Source organism: Papio anubis, chromosome 12, assembly GCF_008728515.1.
Source record: "Papio anubis isolate 15944 chromosome 12, Panubis1.0, whole genome shotgun sequence".
In the NCBI taxonomy this organism is placed as follows: Eukaryota; Metazoa; Chordata; class Mammalia; order Primates; family Cercopithecidae; genus Papio; species Papio anubis.
Genome location: NC_044987.1, coordinates 106,671,400 through 106,698,678, shown reverse-complemented (window position 1 = coordinate 106,698,678; position 27,279 = coordinate 106,671,400). Strand labels below are relative to the sequence as shown.

General features: G+C 37.6%; 2 protein-coding genes across 2 annotated transcripts; both read right to left on the bottom strand.

The window, feature by feature from the left end:
- Positions 1-2,992: 2,992 nt before the first annotated feature.
- On the bottom strand, positions 2,993-6,445 carry LOC101008450 (olfactory receptor 4C15). The gene has a single exon (XM_021926927.2). The coding sequence runs from the start codon at positions 4,673-4,675 to the stop codon at positions 3,638-3,640; it is 1,038 nt and encodes a 345-aa protein (XP_021782619.1). The 5' UTR covers positions 4,676-6,445; the 3' UTR covers positions 2,993-3,637.
- Positions 6,446-18,056: 11,611 nt separating this feature from the next.
- On the bottom strand, positions 18,057-25,552 carry LOC108582145 (olfactory receptor 4C6-like). The gene is given in 3 exon segments (XM_021925772.2): positions 18,057-18,738; positions 18,741-21,347; positions 24,963-25,552. Coding segments are annotated over 2 exon segments (909 nt in total). The 5' UTR covers positions 19,141-21,347; positions 24,963-25,552; the 3' UTR covers positions 18,057-18,229.
- Between the last annotated feature and the right edge of the window lie 1,727 nt (positions 25,553-27,279).

The window sequence follows — 27,279 nt, the reverse complement described above, 5'->3', positions numbered from 1 at the left end:
ACTCCAGCCCTGTCTCAAAAAATAAAAATAAAGATAAATAATTTCGATAATATTGAATATTGAAAAAACTAAATGAAAATAATTTTAAAAATCAATTATGAAATGTTCTGAAAGGAGAGAGTCTGACATAAAATAACAGTACCTCATATTTAAAAATGACCAGATCCATTGAAACAAGACAAGAATGTCCATTCTCAAAATTTATTTTTATATTTAAATTAGTACTGAAAGTACTAGCCAGAGCAATTAGGCAAGATAAAGAAATAAAAGACATGCAAATGGGAAAGAAGAAGCACAATTATCCCTGTTTAAAGATGACATTACAAAATACAAAAACAAATACAAACATGTTAGACCTCAAAAAATACAGCAAAGTTGCAGAACACAAATCAAATACAAAAATTAGTTGAATTTCTATACACTAATGACAATGTCACTGAAAAGGATATTAAGGATATTAAGAAAATAATCCCATTTAGGATAGCATCAAAAATAATAAAATTATTTTATTTTATTTTATTTTATTTTATTTTATTTTATTTTATTTTTGTAAGACAGGTGTCACTCTGTTGCCTAGACTGGAGTGCAGTGGTGCAATCACGGCTCATGGCAGCCTCAATCTCCTGGATTCAAGCCATCCTCCAGCCTCAGCCTCCCACATAGCTGGGACTACTGGCATGCACCCCCTACCCAGCCTTTTTTTTTTTTTTTTTTTTTTTTTTGTAGAAACAAGGTCTCACTACATTGCCCAGGCTTGCCTCAAATTCCTGAGGTTAAAGAATCACCCCGCCTCAGTCTCCCAAAGTGCTAGGATTACAGGAATGCACCACCATTCTCAGCCAAGAATAAAATTTGTAGATATAAACTTAACCAAAGAGATGAAAGACTTGTGCTATAAAGCTACAAATTATAGATGAACAAAATTAAAGAAGACATAAATAAATGAAAAGGTACCCTATGTTCATAGATTGGAAGACCTGACATTGTTAACAGTTCATACAACAAAGCGACCAACAGATTCAATCCAATCCCTATCAAAATTTCAGTGGCTTTTTATACAGAAACGAAGGAAAATATTCTAAAATCCATGCAGACCTCGTAAGAACCCAGAATAATGAGAACAATCTATAGAAAGAACAAAGCTGCAGATACCACAGTTCCTGACTTCAAAATATTTTACAAAACTTATACTAATTTTAGCAGTATGACCCTAGCATAAACCCAGACATATAGTCCAATGGAACAGAATAGAGACTCTGCAAATAAATCCAGGCAGATATGGTCAACTCATCTTCAACAAGAATGACAAAAATACACCCTAAGGAAAAGATAGTCATTTAAACAATGTTACTGGGAAAACTGGATATCCATAAGCCAAATGACAAAAACAGACTCATTGTACAGCATAGTTTAAAAATCAATTCAAATTTAATTAGAGATTTAAAGACAAAGACCTAGAACTGTAAAACTTTTAGTAGAAAAAAAAAATACAGGAAAAGATTCATCACATTGGTCTTGGCAATGATTTCATAGATACAACAACAAAAGCACAGGTAACCAAAGACAAATAAGATAAGCGGGATACATATGAAGGGCACGCCCAAGATGGCCGAATAGGAACAGCTCAAGCCTCCAGCTCCCAGCGTGAGCGACACAGAAGACGGGTGATTTTTGCATTTTCTTTTTCTTTTTTTTTTTTAATTATACTTTAAGTTCTAGGGTACATGTGCACAACGTGCAGGTTTGTTACATATGTATACATGTGCCATGTTGGTGTGCTGCACCCATCAACTGGTCAGCACCCATCAACTCGTCATTTACATCCGTTATAACTCCCAATGCCATCCCTCTCCCCTCCCCCCTCCCCATAATAGGCCCCGGTATGTGATGTTCCCCTTCCCACGTCCAAGTGATCTCATTGTTCAATTCCCACCTATGATCGAGAACATGTGGTGTTTGGTTTTCTGTTCTTGCCAAAGTTTGCTGAGAATGATGGTTTCCAGCTGCATCCATGTCCCTGCAAAGGACACAACCTCATCCTTTTTTATGACTGTATAGTATTCCATGGTGTATATGTGTCACATTTTCTTAATCCAGTCTGTCACTGATGGACATTTGGGTTGATTCCAAGTCTTTGCTATTGTGAATAGTGCTGCAATAAACATACGTGTGCATGTGTTTTTATAGCAGCATGACTTATAATCCTTTGGGTATATACCCAGTAATGGGATGGCTGGGTCAAATGGTATTTCTAGTTCTAGATCCTTGAGGAATTGCCACACTGTCTTCCACAATGGTTGAACTAGTTTACAGTCCCACCAACAGTGTAAAAGTGTTCCTATTTCTCCACATACTCTCCAGGACCTGTTGTTTCCTGATTTTTTAATGATTGCCATTCTAACTGATGTGAGATGGTATCTCATTGTGGTTTTGATTTGCATTTCTCTGATGGCGAGTGATGATGAGCATTTTTTCATGTGTCTGTTGGCTGTATGAATGTCTTCTTTTGAGAAGTGTCTGTTCATATCCTTTGCCCCTTTTTGATGGGGTTGTTTGTTTTTTTCTTGTAAATTTGATTGAGTTCTTTATAGGTTCTGGATATTAGCCCTTTGTCAGATGAGTAGATTGCAAAAATTTTCTCCCATTCTATAGGTTGCCTGTTCACTCTGATGGCAGTTTCTTTTGCTGTGCAGAAGCTCTTTAGTTTAATTAGATCCCATTTGTCAATTTTGGCTTTTATTGCCGTTGCTTTTGGTGTTTTAGACCAACCATCATTCTCAGCAAACTATCGCAAGAACAGAAAACCAAATACCGCATGTTCTCACTCATAGGTGGAAATTGAACAATAAGATCACTTGGACACAGGAAGGGGAACATCACACACCGGGTCCTAATGTGGGGAGGGGGTAAGGGGGATGGATAGCATTAGGAGATATACCTAATGTAAATGACGAGTTAATGCGTGCAGCACACCAACATGGCACATGTATACATATATAACAAGCCTGCACGTTGTGCACATGTACCCTAGAATTTAAAGTATAATAATAATAAAAAAAAAAGAAATTCACCAAGTGACCTGAAGGAGATGGTAATAAACCCCTGTTAAATGATGGAATCATATAATACAGAAAAATCCACATTTGAGGTTCTGCAAATGCTCTGGTCTGCGCCCTTCTTGAGTCCTGAATTTTTTTTGTTTGTTTGTTTCATTAGAATCACTGACAACAATGTCCTAAATATAAAGTTCTTACTTGAAATGTAAGTTTGAGTAAATTTCTCTTCCTATTCTGTAGGATATGTGTGTCTTTCCTCCACAAAGGTTTTTTTCTAAATCAGGAAGTGAATTCCCAGCAGTCTAACAAATAATTTTTCGTGTCATTCTTTTTTTATTATTAAATCCCAACTATGCATAAAATTCAACTCTCTTCAGTTTGAACATGAGAATACTGAGTTGCCAGCTCAGAGTTGATGAATGACCTGAGGGTGGAAACATAATTTTTCTGATCCCACATTAATGCTTTTTTTCTAGCATTACTTTATATCTTGCCATGAAAGGTATATCTCGTTAAGTTTTTACTTAAGATCATTTTGACCTTTTTTACTCATAACTTTGGATTTTTTTAAGTTTAACATTTTATTTCTTATCAGAAACCACCATCAATCTATTCCATATTCTCCTCATGGCCTGATTTACTTCCTTATTCCTGAAAGTGTAAATCAGAGGATTGAGCAAGGGAGTTAAGATGGTGTAAAATATTGCCACCATTTTGTCAACGGAAAAAGCAGATGGAGGTCGTGCATATACAAATATGCATGGGACGAAGAACAAAATCACAACAGCAATGTGAGATCCACAGGTGGAGAGAGCTTTCCAACGCCCTTCAGAACCGTGGGTTCTCAGAGAGAGCAAGATGACAGCATAGGAGACAAGCAACAAGGAGAAGTTTATGATGCAGATAAACCCACTGTTGATGACCACCAAGAGGCCAAAGATGTGAATATCAGTGCAGGCAAGCTCCAGTAATGGGTACAAGTCACACATAAAATGATCGATGACATTGGGGCCACAAAAGGGAAGCTGGACAGTAAAAAGAATTTGTATCATGGAATGCAAGAGGCCCCCTGTCCAGGCTATCCCCATCAGAATGCCACAGAACCTCCGGTTCATGATAGAAGAGTAACGCAAGGGCTTGCAAATGGCCACATAACGATCATAGGCCATGACTGTGAGGACAATCACCTCCACCCCAGCAAAGAAGTGTTCAGCAAAGAGCTGCATCATGCAGCCTTCAAAAGAGATGGTTTTCGTCACATAGAAGGAGTCCACAATCATCTTTGGGGTGATGACAGAGGAGAAGCACACATCCAGGAAGGACAGGAAGCCCAAGAAGAAGTACATAGGGGACCCCAGAAGAGCAGGGCTGCTGAGTATGGTTACTACAATTAGCATGTTGCCCCCAACAGTTGCAATGTAGACAAACAAAAATACAGCAAATACTATTTCCTGAACATTTGGATTCTGTGAAAGTCCCAGGAGGACAAACTCAGTTACAAAGCTTTGGTTTTGCATGTTTTCCAAGGAAAAGATGAAAGCTCCGACAGGGATCATGTGGAATCTGCAATTAGGACAAAGTAAAATTTGTTTCAAATCAATTTGTAGTAGCATAGTCATCAACAAGTTGGTTCATCCATATGCAAAATTATTGAGTGCTTCTGTTGTCATTGAAAACATAAATTTACAACTGTATATGTTAATATACATTCTTTTGCTTACTTTAAAACAGTCATTTCCATTTTTCAGGTTCCATTTCTAAGCAGTGTCTGCACTAGGAATTCCATATCCAGTTATAAGTTATCACCAAGAAAATATGAGCTGAAACAAACCTTAGGTTATTAGATAAATCAGTAACCATTTATTGCAAAGTAAAGCATGGCAATAAATGATCCAACAGTGCTCATCTTAGCCTAGAGCCAAAGCGGGAAATAGGATGAGGTGAAATGAGTAAGAACTTCAGCTCCAGACTCATATAGACCTAGGTTCAAGTCCAAGCTCTCCTACTCGTTCTATGGCATGTCAGAATAAGTCACTTCAAATTCTTAACATTCTCAAAGCCTCAGCTTCCACTTCAGTACATGGATATGGTAAGAATGTCTATCCATACATATCTTGTGAGAATAAGATAAAGCAATGCAAACAAAAGCATTGATGCAGTAAGAAGCATAGAAGATCATGCTGAGTGGTGAGAACAAGCTCTCAGAGCCATTGACACAGAGCAGAAATAACATTTTTACCCTAATTTTTGCTTTACCAAGACCAAGGTGGTTTTACTCATCCTTTTATTAATTTACAAATGTTAAATATCTTATTTGGTCGGTCTCAGTGCAGACATGGTGTTTTAAAATGCACAACACTTTTAAATGTCTTTAGTAATCCCTAAATAAAGTACTGTGGCCCCCATTCTGTCAAGTATCCACTCCTATTTCAAATAACTTCATTGTACATAGAAAACCTAATTGGGTTGGAGATGGGAAGAAAGACAAGGCTCTATGTTAATCTAATAATTAAACGATTCTTAATCTCTCCACTTCCTTTATCTGGGCTGCTCTAAGAACAATAACACTTTAGAATTAAAATATTCATTAGATATAAAGAAACCAACCACTTCTTTCAGATAAAAGGGATTTCGAAAATTAGTGTGGAAACTTTGACAATAGAAAGTATAGCATCTTCATAATTTATGGTAACAAGATTTATGGTTTTAAATCATTTTAAAATACTCCTAAATGTGATGTGTTGTTTCAGATTGAATCCTAGAATAGAAAAAAGACAGGAGAAAAAATAATGAAATATGAATAAAATCTGGTGTTTAGTTAACAGTATATATCAATGTTCATTTCATAGTCTTCACAAATGTAGCATGGTAATGTAAGATGAAAACATTAAGGGAAACTAAGTGAGTAGTATGCAGAAGCGCTCTATAGTATCTTCACAACTTTTCTCTTAATCTAAAATTACTTCTAATGAAAAGTTACTTAAAAAGTATTTTATTTCTGCTATCAAAAAGCTAGCAATCCCAGCTTCATCTACTAGTCGCATACCATGAACAAAACACTATGATTCAGAATCCTCTACTGTAAAATAGATAAAACATTTGAAGCTTCCTCACCCATGAGAGTCCAATAGATAGTATTCTGAATGTGTTCTGCAAAGTACAAATTAAAAGTAAGATATGAAATCTTTATGTCAATATTATTTTTAAGCAGCATCTACATACACAAAGTGAGCTGGAAAATTGAATCGATCATAAGAGTATAATACATGTGTTCAAAACTATACTATTTTTAAGCTACATCCCTTCTAAAATTACAGTAAAACTGCTTAATTCATGTCATCCTTTTGGAAAACATATTAGTAAATAGCTTCAGAATTATAAACATGTTTATTTTCTTTATACTAGTAACCTCAACTCTAAGAACATATTCTAAAAGTGAAATGAAATGGGAAAGTTTTATAATAAAAGATGGTGCAATGTCATTTACAATAGTGAAAATTGAGAAACATGTAAAATATACAATCATAGGAAGATATTTATCTAAATTAGACTATCACAAATTAATATCACATGGTGCTATAAATAAAATACTAATTAATGACATGAGGACATAGAAGTCGAGGCATTTTCACAATATTTTAAGTGAGAAAACAGAAAAAATATAACTCTGCCCATTTGTATAGATATTTATAATATAATTTTATGATCTAGAAGGAAACATAAAATGACAGAGACTGTATTTGTTCTGTATATCTTGTATTACTGTAAGAATATTTAAAACTAAACATTAAGTTTAAAACTCACACCGCCATATTTTCCATCATCTAAACAGTTCAAAAAGGAGGTGGAACTTGGGGATAATTCATTTGCACACGTGAAACTAATGTTAACATAACACAGAATCAAATAGTAAAAATTTTAAACTTCCTATACTTTCCATAAATAGTCATATTATGGGCCCTGCCCTCTCCACCCTTTAGACATTCATTTTGATATCAATTTGAAATTCATACTGTCCTATAGGTAGAGGCTTATTTTGTTTATATTTCTCATAGAACATTCCATGGTCTTTCCTTTCTTGATAGCCATACCCTTAATATGCTGGAGTCACCCCTGAGACTGCCCCAGGGCCCCTCACATAATGAACTGTGGTTGCTGGGCCATTTCTTGGGCTGTGACCTGAGGAAGTGGCCTCCTGATTCCCCTCTACACACGTTGCCTACTATTTCCTTCCCATCAGTTTTACCAACAAAACTAATTCTATTTGTCCTGGAAATAATAGAATTCCTATTTCAAGTATGAAGTATATACAACATTCAAAACTATAAGAAGAATTAGTGGTAAGGTTATCATTATAAGTAATATTTTGTAGTTATAGTTCAAGCAGTAAATTTTAGAGACGTTTATGTGGACGTATGAATGCATATTAGTCCCATTTGCGTACATTTTTTCCAAATAAATACTGTTAGGACAAAGAAGAAGAACAAATTAAAATCCTATTTGTAATTATCCTCCCTGTTAAGTTTCTTAAATCCACCACATTTTTGATCCAGGATTATTATTCAACCATGAAAAGTTTATTCCTGGCCTGTCTAGCTAAGCATGTTCCTTTCCCTGGCAACCTGGGAAATAATGTTCTCTTCAACTTTCAGAATTTCAGATCATTTCCTCTCTTTTCAGTGTTGCTCTGTTAATTTCCCTAAATGGTCCAACTTTTATACCATTACTTTCTGGAATTTGAAGGAAAAAAAACCCTTTTTCTTTTTCCACTTTTCCACTGGTGTCCTTTCTCCTATCTATTAGATGCCTGACCCTTCCTTTTTATTTTTTCTTTTCCATTTTTTTTGAGACAGAATTTCTCTCTTGTCGCCCAAGCTGGAGTGCAGTGGCATGGATCTTGTCTTACTGAGACCTCCACCTCCCCTCCTGGGTTCAAGCACTTCTCCTGCCTCATCCTCCCGAGTAGCTGAAATTACAGGCAGCCACCACCACACCTGGCTAATTTTCACGTTTTTAGTAGAGACGGGTGTTTGCCATGTTGGCCAGGCTGGTCTTGAACTCCTGACCCCAGGTGATTTGCCTGCCTCAGCCTCCCAAATGCTAGGATTACAGGCATGGGACACCGTGCCTGGCTCTTTTTTTTTTTTTTTTTTTTCCTTCTGTTTTCTTAGTGATTTATCTCATTTTAAGGAGGAGACAAAGCCATGACAACTAGCGCTAAAGCAATTCACAGCTTCAGGCATTTAAATTTTCCTAAACAATTCTAAGAAAGGAACTTAAAGCTACTTATGACATCAAATGCACTTGGGAAAAGTGAGGAGGCCATGGTTAAAATCAGAAGAATTTACTCTGTGGCTTGAGTCATGATTTCTCATCCTTGGGGTCCTTCTCAGGGCCATTTGTTAGGGGATAATTGTGGAAAGAGTAAATGTTTCATTCTATATCAGTAAATATAGTCACTATCATTCTATATCAGTAAATGTAATCAGTATTTAGCTTGTAAATGATACAGTAGTACTTGAATTATCCATGTTACATCAGTTTTCTTTATACAGCCTCAGGAAATTCTACTCTTTAAAACATCAGGAAAGTGGCAGCATTAGAGGATAAATGATAATTATTTTATTTTATTAGACTTGAAGTAATTAGGTGCTTTGGCCCTCCAAAAACCACCAGCTTGCATATTGTTATCCCAGCTTGCATTTCGTTATAACAGCTGCTGTTTACTGGGTACCTATTATGTGTCAAGTGCCATTCTATGGTCTCTGCATGTATTATTTTATTTGTTTTGGCATTCTTTGAGCTTGCTAATATTATTGTCCTCGTTAAATATGAGGAGTCAGAGAATCAGAAAGGCTATGTAACTGCCCAAGTTTACAATTATTAAGGTAGGCTCGTGCATGGCATTAAAATTTGTATCCTGACCACAACACCCACACTTTAAAGCACTACAACACAACTTGAAATCCTCTCGGAAAATGCAAAAATGCGAATTATAACCTCACCATTTATCAGTTCCCTGAAAATTTTGGTGATGCCCAGTCTCCTAGTCTCTATAGTGAAGAGTCCATCCAGTGGCTAAAGGTGAGGTTGTTTCCAGCTCTTCCTTCTACATTTAATAGACAAAGGAAGAGCATCTTCGGCAGGCAAGGCAGGCAGTGTTCCCCACTGCTTTTCAGGTGCTGTCTTCAACATGGTCTCAGGAAAATCAATAAATAAATGAAGGAACAAAAGTTTCCTCCTTGGTTTCTAACAGGAATTTAAAATGGTTTCCCTGAGAGGTCATGAACTTGAAGAATAGCTCCTCCATTCCCCACAGGGTTTTGGTAATGTCCCATCAGTATGATTTGCTAAGATGCAATTTTATGTTTGCATTTGCTCAAGAGTTTGCAAAACAACTTTCATGGCCCTGATAATTAGAGTTCTTTGTTTGTTTGTTTTAACTTCTCCTGGGTTTCTATTTGAAGATGCTTTCCTTTCCCTTTGTGCTCAGGAACAGAACACTGTGTACTGTGATGAAATATGTCTCTGCAGAATTTGGGGAAAATGCCTACTCACTACGCCCTAAAGAGTGATTTCTGGGATGAGGCAGCATTAATCAATAAGGACAACATGTGTTGTTTTGGGCCTGTGGTAGCAATGAGATGAGTGCTTATTAAAGAATAACATTTTATGTATAGGTATGCAAAGAGGTATAGAGTAATTGAAATGTGATTTTTTTTTCTTGCAGAAACTGATCTTGAGATGCCATGACTTTAAAAATTACAATCTCTAGAAAGTACAGTTCCTAGAAATTAAAGGAATTTTTATCTTTTTATTTTATTTTATTTGAAAAGAAGATATGGTCTGTTTAAGATAACGTAGCATTGAGACTGAAGCTTGAGTGACAACTTAAACTGATCACCTCAGGTCCCTTTAGAAAGGGACCACATCAAACAATTGGCTGCTTTCCACAGTCTCCAAACATTTTTACCTATTTCTTTGCAAATATGTAATTTTTAATTTTATCATTGATGAATGACATGCATACAGAAATACACACACAAAGCATTCACGTAAAGCTTGATGAATTATTACAAGACTAATATACATACGTAACCAAGAAGTAAAACCAGCCTCATTTATATCACCAACAATCACTTTCTCCCTCCTTCTCCCATAAAGGCAACCAATGTCTTAAGAGCTAACATTGTACATCAACTTTCTCTTTTTATACAAGTGTTGTATTATAAAAAAATTTAAACATATACAAAACAAATAAAATTGTATAATAGACCCCATCACTCAACCTCAAGAGTTACTAATCATGTGCCATTTTTGTTTCATCTGTACTTCAACCCATTCACCACCTCCCACTTCATTCTTTATTTTCAGTTCTTCTTTTGGTGTGTGTGATATCCTGCCTATTTTTATATCTACTCATATCCCACAGAAAAATGTAGGATTGAAGAGATTCATCAAAAAAGTCAAGGCCCGGAAGCACTGTTACTTCAATTGCCTAGGAATTTACAGAGAAGTGTTTTCTTGTCATGGGATTTTAGATGTGTGTTCTGAAACAGAAGAGTCACCTGGCATAGACCACAGTCCTGGTTACAGTGATATTTTTAAAATATCACTCAGCAACAAGCCCAGCAATTCATTCTGGAATCCTGGTTCTCACTTCAAACCACAGTTACACTGTTAGAATCTTCTACTTTATCCCATGTCCTGCTTTGCTTAATCCTTTATTAGTACTATAACATGAAAATAAGATTGTAAAGATGGGCCAGGCACGGTGGCTCAAACCTGTAATCCCAGTTGTTTGTGAGGCCGTGGCAGGAAGATGACCAAAGCCCAGGAGTTTGACAGTAACCTGGGCAACAACAGGGAGACCCCAACTCTACAAATATTTTTTTAAAAAATTAGCTGGGTATGGCAGCACTTGCTTGTGGTCCCCACTACTCCAGAGAAATGTGGTAGGAGGATTGCCTAAGCCCAGGAGGTCGAGGCTGCAGTGAACTGTATTTGCACTGCTGCACTCCAGCCTGGGTGACAGAGCAACATCCTGTACCAAAAAAAGAGAGAGAAAGATTGTAAAGATGGAGTAGGGAGATAACATAAGAAATATATTATATTTGCACAGTTATGAAAAATAGAATAACTCAGAAAAGTTTAAATAGTTTAAATCAGAAAAGAGAAAGGCAGAGACAGAGAGAGCTATAGTCAAGGAGAAGAAATAGCAGGTGAAGGAATAGCCAGTTTTTCTTCTAGAATTTATCCAATATTCTACTCTTTCCTACTGATTTAAAACTCTATCTTCATCATTTATTAAATTTAAAAAATTATACTAAGTTTTCAAAGACAGGTGACTCAATTTCTAGGCAATTCCTTATCATGCAACCTATAGCAAAGTTATTTACAAGGCAGAGCTTCAAGAAATGTTCCTGATATCTAATAGATCTAGTCCTCTATCCCTATGCTTCTCACACTTTTTATTACCAAGGCTACTATTCAAACCTGGGCCCACATTCATATGCATTTTAGAACTGGTTTATCAATTAACGTGAAAAAATGTTTCATCATTATAGAGGGAGGAATCTGAGGGTATTAATTCATCATAAAATTAATGTCTCTAAAATCAGGGTCTCCCCTAGAATGTGCAAAGTCAGCCAAATGTGTTCTGCAGGAACTCTGTTTATATAATCAGGTTGATGTAAAAAAAATAATTTGACTGAAGAGTGTATTACAAAATTTCTGAGCCAGTGTCTGATGTAGTGATTTGTTGGGTAGAGATTTAGAATTGTGAGCAGAGAAGAGGCACCTATGTACTTGTTTATTGTCCAACCAGAGCACATGAAAATTCTTCTTGGTGCCCAAGCATCTCTCTTCCTATTCAGGTCCAGGAACCATCTCTTCTTGTTCTTTGCAAACCCTGCTTATGTTGAAATAATGCCTTTGCACTTCTTTTGTACTATTTATTTAACTCTGTTTTACCTCATTACTTATGATGTTGTATCATTTATGGGGCTGTCCATGAATATGGGATTCCAATGACTCTCTCAAAGATATTTTCTTAATAATGATCACAGACACAAGTCTGATAACCAGAGGCTGCAAGATTATCTGAACAAGTTCCTTTCTTGGTCATGTCGAATTGACCTTTTGGAATTTTAAAGCGTTAATATAGAACTACAATTCTTCCTACCATGCCTTCTCTTGAGCACATTAGACTATAATCATGGTATTCCTGGAAAGTGATATCTTTTGAAATTGTCAATAGCCCTACCTTCCAAACACCACCAACAAGGCGGAGGACAGATGAAAAAACTGACTGGGGAATCAAGAAAAGTGGTTTCATTCATACAAGACATGTCCCTCATCACATATGGCTTAAGACCAACACAGGAGAATACAATGTTACCATCCTTGCTACCAAAGGAAGCAAGAGGGGGCAACCATTGGACAAGTCAGTCAACACTCCAGAGCAAAAGTCTTTAAAGCCCTTGAAATGAATAAGCCTAGCCACCCATACAGAACTTCCTGACACATAGCATAGAGCCTGCAGAAGAGCTGAGGTGGCCTTTCTGAGTGCCAGCATTAAGGATGCACAAGACAAAAGATGTCTGCCACCACTCTTAGCACCTGCAGGGCCGGAGATGCTGGCACCGCATCAAAGCATGAACAGATAAAAACTGATGAAGCCCCACACACATTTCCAAGGCCAAGTGTTGGTAAGGGGTCATTTATATCCCAGAACTTTGTCCCTGTCCTATGTCACCCAGAATCATCATGTCAACACAATTCTAGTGAGCAATGTAGTACAATCCCATGAGAGAAATAATGAACTCACCTCTGGAAGACATTTGCTTGTCAAGCTGTACTTCTGCTACTCTGATCCTGGCCACAGAGCCTGGGATAACATCATAGATGCAGCAGCCAGAGCTTCTGAGGACGTCTGGGTAATCTCATGGAATAGAGTGACAAACAGCATCCCAAACAGAAAAGACAGGAAGGGGATCCATGCAGTTGGGTCTGGGCTGGGATGCCCCATCAAAAAAACTGCCCAGTCACAGATACTGAAAGAAAACGTAGAAAACTTTAATGAAGACACTCCGAAGTCTGGACTTCAGAGCAGCAATCCTACTTGTACAGGAGGAGTAAGGACAGTACTATCTAAAATATTATTTCTGGACTGGGTGCAGTGGCTCACGCCTGTAATCCCAGCACTTTGGGAGGCTGAGGTGAGCGGATCACTTGCAGTCAGGAGTTAGAGAGACCTGCCTGACCAACATGGTGAAACCCTGTCTCCACTAAAAATACAAAAATTAGCCACGTGTGGTGTCACACACCTGTAATTCCACCAACTTGGGAGGCTGAGGCAGGAGAATCGCTGGAACCTGGGAGGCAGAGGTTGCAGCGAGCTGAGGTCGTGCCATTCCACTCCAGACTGGGCGACAGAGTGAGATTCCATCTCAAAATAAATACATTATTTCTTCCCATCTAAAAACAAGAAGTGAGCTGGTCATGCAGATGATTGGAAGAAAGTTTTCCAGGCTGAGAAAATAGCCTATGTAAAGGTTTTATAGCAAGAGTATACCTGGCCAGTAAGAGGAACAGAAAGGCTGTTTGTTGTAAGAGAGGTGTTCAGAGAAATCATAGGGCAGCCAGAGTATAGCTGTCAGATAGTTAACAATTACAGTAGTTTTAGATTTTACCCTGAGTGACATAGAGAGCTATTGCAAAGTTTTGAATAGAGGTGTGAAATGATGTGACTGACTTGTGAATTTAAAAGACACCTCTGAGTGTGGTGTTGAGAATCAAATATTGGACTGGGGGAAATTGAAATAAAAGCAGGAGTAGGTAAGAGGCAATTGCAATAATCCACGTAAAAGATAATGTGGCTTGGAACTGGGTGACAGCTCTAAAAGTGATTAGAAATGGTTGAATGTGGAATACATGTTGAAGATGGAGTCTATGGGATTTCCTGATAGACTGGATTTAGAGTATGAGATAGACCAAATGTACCATCCACTGAGATAGAAAATGTGATTAGAGTAGGGTTGAGAATGGGGGAAGAATCAGAAGTACATCTCTAGACCTGTTCAGTTCAAGGAATCGATTAGCCATTCAGATGGAAATGACACGAAAGAGATTGGATTTCCAAGTCTTAACTTCAAGACAGAAGTCTGAGATGGACATATTTACTAATTGGGGAATCTTGGTTATGTTTGGAGAGTCTGACAAGGAAAACTGATGTAAATGTTGCTAATTGATTTAATAAAATTAGAAATGAGAAGTGACCATTAAATGTCATGATACAGGGGTCATTGGTGTCCTTGAGAAAAGCATTTTCAGAAAGTATTAGATATTGAGTATGACTAAAAGGCACTATCAAAGAATGAAAAGAGAGAAGTGAAAGACAAGCATAGATATCCCTTGAGTTTTGCTACAAAGGAAAAAGAATGGAATGGGATAACAATTGATGAAAGAAGTAGGCTCAATGGAAGGATTGTTTTTAAAGAAAAGAGAGATTTAAAAATTGCTTCTTGGCCAGGCGCGGTGGCTCTCGCCTGTAATCCAAGCACTTTGGGAGGCCGAGGCGGGTGGATCATGAGGTTAGGAGATCGAGACCATCGTGGCTAACACGGTGAAACCCCGTCTCTATTAAAAATACAAAAAAATTAGCCGGGCATGGTGGTGGGTGCCTGTAGTCCCAGCTACTCGGGAGGCTGAGGCAGGAGAATGGCGTGAACCCGGGAGGCAGAGTTTGCAGTGAGCCAAGAGATTGCGCCACTGCACTCCAGCCTGGGCGACAGAGTGAGACTCCATCTCAAAAAAAAAAAAAAAAAATTGCTTCTTTTCTGATGTAATGATCTAATAGAGAGGGAAATGTCAATGAAAGAAGAAACAGAAGAGATTGTTAGACCAATGCCCTTGTGTAAGCAGTAAGAGCATGACCTCAGTCCAGCACACAACAAAGTAGTTTTCTTGGCTTTGGATTGGGGAACAGATAATCTATGTGTAGTAGCAGGTAGGGAGACAGCATATAAGTGGATGCATGTTGGCAAATTGGCACAGCTTACATATTTGTGAGAGTCTGGAAGTTCTCTTCTTATCACTTACATTTTCTCAGTAAAATGGGAAGGAAGCTCACCTTATGATTCAATCAATTTGCAGTAGTTTTTAAGGCATATCTCCTTTATTTAAAGTACCCTTCTATTCCTAGTTTGCTATGCCTTTATATCATGAATAGAACTAAATTTTTAAATTCAAATATATAGATATTCATGATTAATAAACTATTAATAACAGTAAGCACTTATAAAAAAATGAAGACCAAGATTTATTCCAGAAGTCAAGAGGGTTTTAAAACAAAAAGTCAGGCATTGAGCTGCTAGGTAATGTGTTTTATTAGTAAAACTACTTAATGTGAATTAATTTGGGGGATGTATAGAATACAGAAGAGAAGGAATTTTTTTTAATATAACTGACCAGTAACAATATTGGCATGAATGATCAGAAGAGCTCTTATCTATTAAGTAGAAGATGTAGATTCTAGACCTACTTCTGAAACTATAAAAATTATCAAGCAGATTACAAATATTTGAAGTTAGGGATCTCATTATGATCCTTTCACTTCTTTTCTGAAGACATGTAAAATGAACCCAGGTATTTAATCCTAAAATATTATGGCTTTTCCTATTTTTCATTTCTTTTTTGAAACAGTGTCTTTCTCTATCACCAAGGCTGAGTAGAGTGCAGTGGCACAATCACAGCTCACTGCAGCCTCAGACTTCTGGGCTCAAGCAATCCTCCTGTCTCAGCCTCCCCAGTAGCTGGGACTACAGGCACACACCACCACATCCATCTTCTTTTTTTTTTTTTTTTGTAGAGATGGGGTGTCACTATGTTGCCAGGCTAGTCTTGAACTCCTGGACTCATTCAAGCCATCCTCCCACCTTTGCCTCCCAAAGTGCTGGGATTACAGGCATGAATCACTGAGCTGAACCCTAATTCTAAAATACTGTTAAGCAGACAACAAAAACTATGTTCTACTCTTGACATAGCAAAAGTTAAATGGAAGCCATATGTAAAGAATTTTGATGCTAAGTTTCTAAAGTCATCAATAAGACCATGATGGTAGGGTTTTTATTTATTTATTTGCCTCTTTTTTGTTTTTATTTTTATAGATTTTAGGGGTACGGTGCAGTTTTCTTACATGGATATATTTTGAGGTGGTGAAGTCTGGACTTTTATTGTACCCATTGTTCAAACTGTGAACATTGTAACCAATAGGTATTTTGTAGTATTCCATGGTATATTGATATACACACACACGCACACAGCATATTTTCTTTATCCAATCATCTGTTGATGGACACTGATGTGGTTTGGCTCTGTGTCCCCACCCAAATCTCATGTCAGATTGTAATTCCCAATGTTGGGAGAGGGACCTGGTGGGAGGTGACTGGCTCATGGGGGTGGATTTCCACATTGCTCTTCCCATAATAGTGAGTGAGTTTTCCCAAGATCTGGTTGTTTAAAAGTGTGTAGCACTTCCCCCTTCACTCTCTCTTTTGATGTAAAGTAGTGAAGGTGTGCTTGCTTCCCCTTTGCCTTCAACCATGATTAAAAGTTTCCTGAGGCCTCCCAGCCATGATTCTTGTACAGCCTGTGGAACTGTAAGTCAATTAAACCTCTTTACTTCATAAATGACCCAGCCTCAGGTAGTTCTTTATAGCAATGTAAGAACAGACTAATACAGAAAATTGGTACCGGGAGTAGGACATTTCTATAAAGATACCTGAAACTTTAAAACTGGGTAATGGGCAGAGATTGGAACAGTTTTGAGGCCTTAGAAAAAGACAGGAAGATGAGGGAAAGTTTGGAACTTCCTAAAGACTTGTTGAATAGTTGCAATCAAAATGCTGATAGTGATATGGACAGTGAAATCCAGACTGAGGTGGTCTCAGGTGGAGATGAGGAACTTATTGTGGAGTAGAGTAAAGGTCATTCTTGCTATATTTGATCAAAGAGACTGGTATTGTGCCCCTGCTCTAGAGATCTGTTAAACTTTGAACTTGAAAGAGATGATTTAGAGATCTGAGAGTTTTAAAAAGGGGAGTTTCCCTGTACAAGCTCTCTTTTCTTGTCTGCCACCATGTGAGACATGCCTTTTACCTTCTGCCATGATTGTGAGGCTTCCCCAGCCACATGGATTTGTAAGTCCATTAAACTTCTTCCTTTTTTAAATGCCCAGTCTTGGGTGTGTCTTTATCAACAGCATGAAAATGAATTAACACAGGATGTGATTATTATAAATTTAAGCATCGCTTTAATTTCTGTAAACTCAATAAACTAATGATTAAAAAGTAATAGCTTTCTCTGATCAGAACCCTGCCTACCTTTCATATCCCACCTTGCACTGCATTTCCCCTTGTCCACTGTGCACTGAATTTTGGACCTTCTTTACTTCAGGCTAGTGACTGCCTTAGGGTTTCTGCACAACCTTTTCTCTTTTGCCTAGAATGCACATCCAGTTGAAATGCTTAAAGTTTGTTCTATCTCATCATTGAAATCTCAGTTTAGAAATTCCTCACAGAAAAGCCCCCATGTCCACCTAACTAGAATTATAACTAGTTGTGCAACACCACTTTGTTACAGTTTTCTGAGAATCAATTATCTGTATGATTTTATTTTCATTTCTATATGTCATCTCCTGAACTAAAATGTAAGCTCCAACACATGATGAAAACATATTTTCTTGTTTAACACTGTATACCCAGTTCCTGGAAGAGTATGTGAAACTTTTTACAAACTCAGCAAATATTCTTCAATTAATGAATGAACCTAGTAATTATTTCATATAATTGGCGATTGCCCATATATATTTTAATTTTAAAATAAACATTTTTATTTAAACATTGTGTTTTTTTTCAAATATTGTAACACATGTAGTCTCAGCTACTTGGGGGCTGACACAGGAGGACTGCTTGAGCTCGGGATGCTGAGGCTGAAGTGAGACCTGATTGTGCCACTGCACTCCAGCCTGGGAAACAAAGTGAGACCCTGTCTCCAAATGAAAAAAATTTTTTAAAATGCCTCTGGCTCCTGTGTGATCCAGTGGATTAGAGGGAATGAGGAGGGTAAAACCTTACTGATCTTACATTAAAAATTTACTCTTAGCATGTAACCTAGTGACCACCTAGGGTCCCCTGTTTCATCCACAATTTTCTTACATTTTTTACCTTGATGTTCCTCAGGGTGTAGGTCAGTGGACTTAACATGGGTGCAACAACAGTAAAGGAAATGGCCATTTCCTTGTCTATGGGGTAAGTGACCACAGGCCTTGTGTATAAGAAAATACACGCCACGAAGAACAAGATGACCGCTGTGAGGTGGGAGCCATAGTTGGAGAGGGCTTTGCGTTGACCTATAGAGCTGCAAGACTTCAAGGAGCACAGGATGACCATGTAGGATGCAATTAGGATAAGGAAGATGGCCATACTCATCACCCCACTGTTGAGGAGGACTAAGAGACCCGGGATGTGGGTGTCCATGCAGGCAAGTTTCAACAATGGAAACAAATCACATATAAAATGATCAATTATATTTGGACCACAGAAGGGTATTTGATCTATGATAAAAAGCTGTATTGTGGCATGCATGAATCCCCCCATCCAAGCTTCTACCACCAACAGCAGCACTCCCGTGGACTCATGATGGTTGTGTAGTGCAGGGGCTTACAGTCATAGACCATCACAGTGAGAAGGATGATCCCTACACCACCAAAGAAATACTCTGCAAAGAGCTGGGTCATGCAACCTTCAAGCGAAATGGTAGTGTTCTCAGATAAAGAGTCCACAGTCATCTTAGGGGCAATGACAGAAGAGTAGGTGGCATCCATGAGAGACAAGGAAGTAAGGAAAAAGTACATAGATGACCTCAGACTCCGACTTGCAGCCAGAGTCACCACAATGAATAGATTTCCCAACACTGTGGTCACACACATGGTGAGAAACAAAGCAGAGAATATTTTCCTTAGTTCTGGATTTTTTGTAATGCCCAAAAGAATGAATTCAGTCTCATTATTTGAAGTCCCCATTTAAGACGGGCTGATGAAAGCTTATTGTTCTGAGCTGAAAAATCTTCAAAATCAGTATTACTTTTAATTACTAATCAACAGGTATGTTGGGCATTTTTGATACTCTGTCTCACACCCTCTTAACCTACCTTTTTTCTTTAGTTGTTGCTACAGAAAACAGCTGCTAGGAATTAAAACCTTGCAGCAGCTTCATCCTACTGATCCCCACAATGACGCCTCCTTTCACTGGTGCAACTCTCTTGCGTTCTGTTGTGCTGCTTGCTGCTGTGACACATAGGAGACACTGCCTCATCATTCTGGTGCACACATCTGAAAATATGAAGGGAATAACACGTTTGACCATCAGTAACTAGGAGCCAATTGATAAATGGTAATCACCTTAACACCATCTTGGGTTAACTTTCTTTCCTTCCCTGTTCACTCTCCCCAATACCTTCATTCTGTTTTCTGAAATAAACTACTTATATACAAGATGTTCTCTTAGCCTTTGCTTTTGGGTAACTCCAAGCTACGATGCTGACATTCATTTCATTAACACACCTAAGAAAATGTCATATAAATTTTCACTTATTTATTCCATACATTTATTGAGCACCTAGAACATGCTAGCTGAGAGCTGGTTAAGAGCCTTGTAGGCTCTTGATGACATTGATACTGTGTCATTAAATTCACAGCACAGTTCACATGCCAAAGATTATTCACTTATTAACAACTATACTTTTTTATCTACATGTCTTTTTTTCCAAATTTGATTATCATTATTATTACATATTTCTGATATTCAGTTAGTCCCTACTATGTCTCAGTCAGTGGAATATCCTATGAGACACTCTTAGATATTCGATACTGAGGCTTAGAGAGGTGAAAAAAAGTGATGCAATTTCCCACAACTAGTAAACACTGAAGTAAACCTCAAATCCAGCTTTTCCTTACTCTAAAATTCATACTAACAACAATCTGTATTGCTTATTTTATAATATTGAATGCTGAAAATGGGATGAGATATTATCCTTCATAATATAATTTCATTTTCATAACAATCCAGTAAGATAAATTTATGCTTCCGGGGATTATTTTATTCAACACTTCTGTAATAAAATCCAATGACGATCCCATAATTAAGAGCATATTCTCATTATATATATGTATATTGGAATATGTATGTTCCAATCCTGAAAGTAGAAGGTACGGTGATTAACTAAGTTTTCAAGTATTCTAATCATTGTCCAGATATGCTTATTAAAGCAAATTTAATCTTAAGCCTCTTTCTGTGCTCCAAGAAGATTCAGATCTACAACTTAACTGACACCATCCCTGCACATGAGTGATTTAAATCAGTCTAAATCATTCTGTGGATAATGTACATCTATATCACTCCTCCTTCATTACTCACTTTCTCACTTCCAATTTTCCTTATGAAAGGCTGCTACCAGATAAAGGATTCTAAAGAATAATCAAAATATCAATTCAAAACTTTTATTTTGTACCCACTATGTATCGTCAATGAACTGCATCTGTTACATGCATAATTGCATTTATTTTTTGTATCATACAAGATGTGTACTATAAAAGATCGTATCTTCAGGATGAGGAAACTGAGGCTTGGAGATGTTAAACATCTCATCTAAGATGAGTGGGAATTATGAATTTAGGTAATCTCATCTTGAAGCATAAGTTCTGAATCTTTATGCTGTATCTCTGAAGAAGTGAACAGCAGCCTCAGCTGGCTAAATGCAATTGCTAGCACAGCCAAATGACATGGTAAGGGAACTGATTCAGTAAGTAGCAAATTGATCTTTGTTAAAGACACTTAAATAGAGGCTGTGTGCCACTTGGTTAGAATGTATCAGAGACCATTGCTTTAAATGGAGATGTAAACTCTGTTTCCTAAGACTTTTCTAAACACCTAGAGGCCCATTCTTAGTATTCTACACTTTACTAAATAGACAGCTACCAAAAGGTTTTTTTGTAGATCAATAATAGGTACTAAACCCGGCCTCTCCCACCTGCAGCCCAAGAACTTCTAAAGTTCTTGAATAGTTCTAACGAAGTGGAGAGAACACAATCCTGGAAATCAGTGCAACTGGATTTCATTCTTTTGTTGTCCGTCTAACTCCTAGAACATGTTGTTACATTACTCACTTCTCTGGGTCTCAGTTTATTTCCTCATCTGCAGTGTGGGCTGGGTGTAGTAGATGAGTGGAATGCTAGGAATTCAAAGAAGCTGTCTCAGGGACTTTGTCCTTTCCAAACTCAGCAGCTTACCTCTTATCTGTATTAAGCATTTACACTTTCAAGTAAGATTTTCTTTGAACAATCTCAAGACCTAAAATATTTTTAAATGGTGTACACTATACAATAATAATAATAATGCCCTTTTGCCTTAAAATCTATGAATCTATCATATTTTATTTAACTACTAATATATCTCCACTTCTCAGCCTGACATCCAAGCCTCTTTCCCATAGTAATCAACCTCTCTTTTTGTGGTCTTCCTCCACTGCAGTCAAACCCAACTCTTACTGCCAGAGCCTCAGCCTGTCTTGCACAGTGGAAAAGTTCGTAGATCCAGAGGGATCAGACTTAGCTCTCTGGCCCAATCTGCCACTTACTCACAACAAAAACTTCAAACCTTGTGAAAATAAAACAATGCAATCGTAATTAAAGTCAATGTACAAAGCACTCACTATTTCAGGGTACTGTGCGAAGATTTTCATGATTTTTTCTTTTAATATCACAAAAGCCACATGAGATAGACACTATTGCTATCCTTACTTTCTGCTGCAGTGGATAGTTTTGGGTACCTAGTGAAACTGATTAAGCCTGTGGGTGAGTATGTCATCAAGTTCACAGCACAGGCCACTAACCTCTGTGCTCTACAATCTATCCAAGAATTTTGTGTCTGCCTCACAGCACTTTCACCAGAATTACAGGAAGTTACAAGCATAAGAATGTTTGGAGAGCACTTTTCAGATAGTCATCATTATTATCTTCCATTCACATAAGCTCACGACCTCCTCCTGCCTCTGCCCTCTGTTAACAGAGGGCCCTCTATTACCCCTTCTCCTTAATGCCTCACTTCCTCCCCAATGTCCGCCATCATCCTGGATATGTGTTACATGCACCTGTAGAGGTTGCATATTGACAATAATTCAATTGTCTTTTTTGTTAATGTTTTTAATGTCATGTTGACTTTATCTTCTTCTGGGCGTGCTTAAGGGTGTCTAATTTATTCTCTTTCCAGCACATTTCTAATGCTGTGCTGTGTACATACTTAACGTTTAATTACATTAATTAAATCTACCCAATTGATTTCATCCAAGGAAAACCACACTGAACTGTGGGGCCCAGGCAATGGCAGTGCCAGTCTCTGCCTCCAGGAGCGAAAGTGCTGTTGTCAGAGGTAAATTTTGATAGCTTGCCAAAAAGATTAAAGCAAAGCAAGCTACAAATTGTTGACAAAGTCTCTCCATTCTGAGATCTGAATTTGCATATACAAATAAAACAAGCAAATTAATAGACATCTTAAGCATAATATAATAGTGCATCTAATTAAGTTATTCAATTAACAGTTTCAAAATAGTAGCTCAAATTAATAGGAATATGTTTAATGCTCAAATAAAAATTTAAGGCCATCACCAAGGTTCATTTGGTGTCTGGTGTCATCTCTGTGACTCCCAAAAGCCAGTTACCTGATGATCCCGCTAAGTAGAAGGCAGAGATTATGCAAGAAAACTTTCTTAAGATCATGCCAGAGGGACAGAAAGTCTGGCCCCATCCAGGACGCATTCATGTGAACTTTCTTGTACAGAAGAGCTAGGACCCATGACACAGTAGAGTGTCAAAGTAAGTCAGGACCCGGCCAAAAAATAAATCATCTCATCATTTAATGGAAAGGCGACAGGGCTAGAGTTTCTGGGGATTTTAAAGAAACATGTAAAATAGTTGTTCTAAGTGTCCAAGAACTTAAATGAAAAACAACTGTTGTGCTGGTTGGCGAAGAAGCTTAAATTTTATCTAAATAGGAAAAGTTACCAACAAAGGTAGCCAGCTAAGCTGTCTACAAAATCATTCATGGGACTACACTTGCCATTTCGCTGCACTTTGAGCTCAATTTGTAAAGAGCTTCCAATCCACATTTCAGAAGAAATATCATTAATAAGATGTCCATCTTTCGGTCCTAGGCCTGGGCTATAACAGGGCAGAGTGCCACTTTGAAATAGCACAGAATTCCACAATGTGCAGACTTGCCTCATTCCAACCGCCTCCCTTTGAGGCTGTGTCTCTGTTGACTGAGAAGCTAATCACAGTACATCACCCCTGCAGTGATTGGGTTTTTCCAAGGGGCAGAGCTTCGCTGGAGCCAAGCCAAGCTGATGCTTCACAAGCACAAAACTAGATCATGGTATTCCCCATTCAATGATTTTCTCTTCAGCTACCCTCTGTCCTTCAGTAACAGAATGGCCACACAATTATCCTGCCTGACAGCATAGATGAAGAAACGCAAGTACTACTTCTCTGGGCCACCTAGCAAGTATCAGGACATAATTTTTTAATACCTAGTCTGATACTCTCTTCATGTTTTCAGACTATTCTTGAAATTGTGGCACATCTAACTGCAGGATAGCTGCCATTCTTAAGAATTTAAAAATGAACCTCAGCCAGAAAAACAATATGGACTAAATTCCTTCTCACTCCATAACATTTAGTATTCTTAAATAATATGGCTTTAATTTTCAAAATATTTGGAGTTATAGCCTTCATTCTTTTTTTCTTTTCTGAGGCAGCATCCCACTCTGTACCCAGGCTGAAGTACAGTGGCAGAATCATGGCTCACTGCAGCCTCGACCTCCTGAAGCTCAAGCGATCCTCCTGCCTCAGCCTTCCGAGACGCTGGGACTACAGGCAGGCACCATCATGCCTAGCTAATTTTTGTGTTTTTAGCAGAGACAGGGTTTTGCCGTGTTGCCCAGGCTGGTCTCAAACTCTTGGGTTCAAGTGGTCTTCCCACCTTGGCCTCCCAAAGTGCTGGAATTACAGGTGTAAGCCCCACCGTGTTTGGCCTATAGCCTTCATTCTTTTTCTACCTTCAATAGTAATAAAATTATTATTCTACATTTGCAATATATTTCACAGGTTACAACCGGTTCACTAACATATTTGACTGAATACCCTAGAAGTATCCTGCGAAGGGAGAGTCCCTCAATTTAACTGGATCTGAGCTCACAGGTGATGGGCCAACCTCTGCACTTGAATTATCTTTTCCGTGCACCAAAGGTACTCTGTGTTCTTACCTAACCATGTAGACATGGATGAAAGCAATGATCTTCAACTTTTTTTCTTCCTTATTTTCCTTCTGAGGAGGCTTTTTAGATGTTTTGTTCTCCTAATGACCCTGCCTCTGAAATTTAACACCACAGATATACTATCCACCAATTTACGTATTTTATTTTATCTGTATTAGTCCATTCTCACACCACTATAAAGAAATACCTGAGACTGGGTAATTTTAAAGAAAAGAGACTTACTTGGCTCATGGTTCTGTAGGCTGTACAGGAAGCACAGCAGCTTCTGCCTGTGGTGGTGGGGACGGGGGTGGTCTCAGGAAGCTTCCAATCATGGCAGAAGGCAGAGTATGTAAAAAACCTAACAATACGTATGCTTCATAGTCGGCCTTAACAATAATAAGCTCACTCCCCTTATCTAAATAATGCCTAGCATTTTACTGAATTGAATGTGTACATTAAACCATAGCATCCTTATACATCAGATCCAAATATTATTTTTCTGCTTAATTTATAGGGGGAAATGTACATACTTACTTTTAGATCATTTTATTTTTAAGCACCAGAAATAATCAGATTGAAGTTGGTCCTCATGAGAGACTCTTGATGATGGGTGCAAAGGGATATCTTAACACTCTTTAAAATTCTTTATAAACCGGCAGGACTTCATCCACTGAGAATGCCAGGTTTATTTACATTTCTTCTTTTGGTTTTACACCTTCCAAGTTTGTTGTGAACAATTTATAATTTGTGTCTCACTAATCTTCTCACCCCACCACTGAGCACTTGGTGTAGCTCCTAAGACACAATCATTGACCTTAGTTTCCATCCTCAAACTTTTCTTTTTGAGTTAGAATAGAAATAACATTTTCTCAACACTTTTCTTAACACTTTCTCAACTATCCCTATCCCTGGCTTACACTCAACCATGCCCTAACAATCATGATACAAAGTGAACCACAAATTATTTCATCTAGATTCTGTTGAAATATTTAAATCTCACCAGTAATTGCAAATTTAATTATTTTTATTAGATTAAGTGCTTATTATATCATCTTTTGGGCCTAGGTTTTGTGAGAAAAAATTCTATTTCTTATGAATTTGAAACTTTCATGCATAAGCTGAAACACACAGTCATGCCCCCACCCAAAATAACAGAAATTCCATGTTCTGGCATTACTGTATGCTCAAATCATGAAAGAAATAGGTAAAGATGACCAGTGAGCTTGAGAAAGATAATATTTGTGAGAAGTAACTGTGTTATAGTCAGAGAAACTTTGATTCATGAAATGTTTTATAGTAACATAGAATGGTCTGGTATTTTCCATTTGTATATAGGAACATTACTGCTGAAATATATTTCAGTAGTAATATATATTACATGTTATAAAAGGCTACAACAAATTTGGCATCATCTTTCTTGAAGGACAAAGTGAATCACTAAGATTACATATAAATTTCTTATCTATGGATATAAACGTACCATAAACAACTGTTTTATTTGAAGTAGGACTGAGATTTGGAAGACCTAGAGTCAAATTTTGTTGCTGAAACTCAGATGTGTGATCTGAGACAAGCAAATTTGTGTACCTATCCTAACTTTCATTTGTTTCTCTATAAAATGAGGGCAGTAATCTTGAAACTGGCAATTTAGTGTATGGTTTCAGTCACCTAACTGAAGTGAACACGTCTGATAAATAATAAGACACTCATTTAATATAAATATATGTAGCATATCTAATGAGCAATAACTTTGGAAACTTAGCATATGCCTTTTTGAGATTAAATACAAGAATGTTTAATCTTGCTGCTTCAAATGGCTTCTCAAATCTTAGTGAAGAAAACAAAACAAAGTCCTTTATATTCAAGCAAAACTGTGAGCTATGAGGAGATTTAAGAAAATCAGAACAAACTAAGTGTAATCTCAGAATTTCCAGTTTATTTTTCATGACAAGGAAAAAATTTTTAAGATAGGTTATTAATTATGGCTTTCTTTTTTGTGAGTATCTCTCTTTGCTTTCAGTAGATTCATGATGAGAGAGAGAGAAGAAAGGAGGAGGAAGGAAGGGAAGGGAAGAGAAGGGAAGGGAAGGGAAGAGAAGGAAAAGGAAGGGGAGAGGAGGGGAGAGGAGGGGAGGGAAGAGGAGGGGAGAGGAGAGGAGGGGAGGAGGGAGGGAGGAAAGAAAGAGAAGAAGGAAGGAAGGAAGGAAGGAAGGAAGGAAGGAAAGAAAGAAAGAAAGAAAGAAAGAAAGAAAGAAAGAAAGAAGAAAGAAAGAAGAAAAAAGAAAGAAAGAAAGAAAAAAGAAAAGAGAAAGAAAGAGAAGGAAGGAAGGAAAAGAAAAAGAAAGAAGAAAGAAGGAAATAGAAAGAAGAAAGAAAGAAAGAAAGAAAGGAAAGGAGAGAGAAGGAAAGAGAGAGAGAGAGAAAGGGAGGGAAGGAACAAATTAGCAATGGAAGAAAATCACCAGTGGTTCTTTTGCTCCTCAATTGTCACCCTCCATCTACTCATGTCTAAGGATTTCTAGCTTCTTTATTTTGCTTTACCAAGAGCCAACCAAAATTTTTAAAAGTTCTGAGATCAAGATTCTATGCAAAAGCCAATTTCACATATGTAACATATGTATGAAGCAAACATATGTTAGCAAAGTACAGTGAGACTCTAGGAAAAAAACATACTCCAAAATTATAAAGCTAGGGATTTACAGTTGTTCTTTCCATTGCATATCCAGAATCAATGCACAGGAACACAAAATGTTGGTAAAGTATGTTAAAGGCTATCAAAATAGCTAGCAAAAAGACCTAGCCAATATTAAGTGCTCAATAAATGTTAGTTTCTGGGGTTCTTTTTAAATTG

Excerpts from the sequence above, each read along its gene's own strand:
- LOC101008450 (XM_021926927.2), bottom strand. The coding sequence starts at position 4,675 with ATGACTATGCTACTACAAATTGATTTGAAACAAATTTTACTTTGTCCT.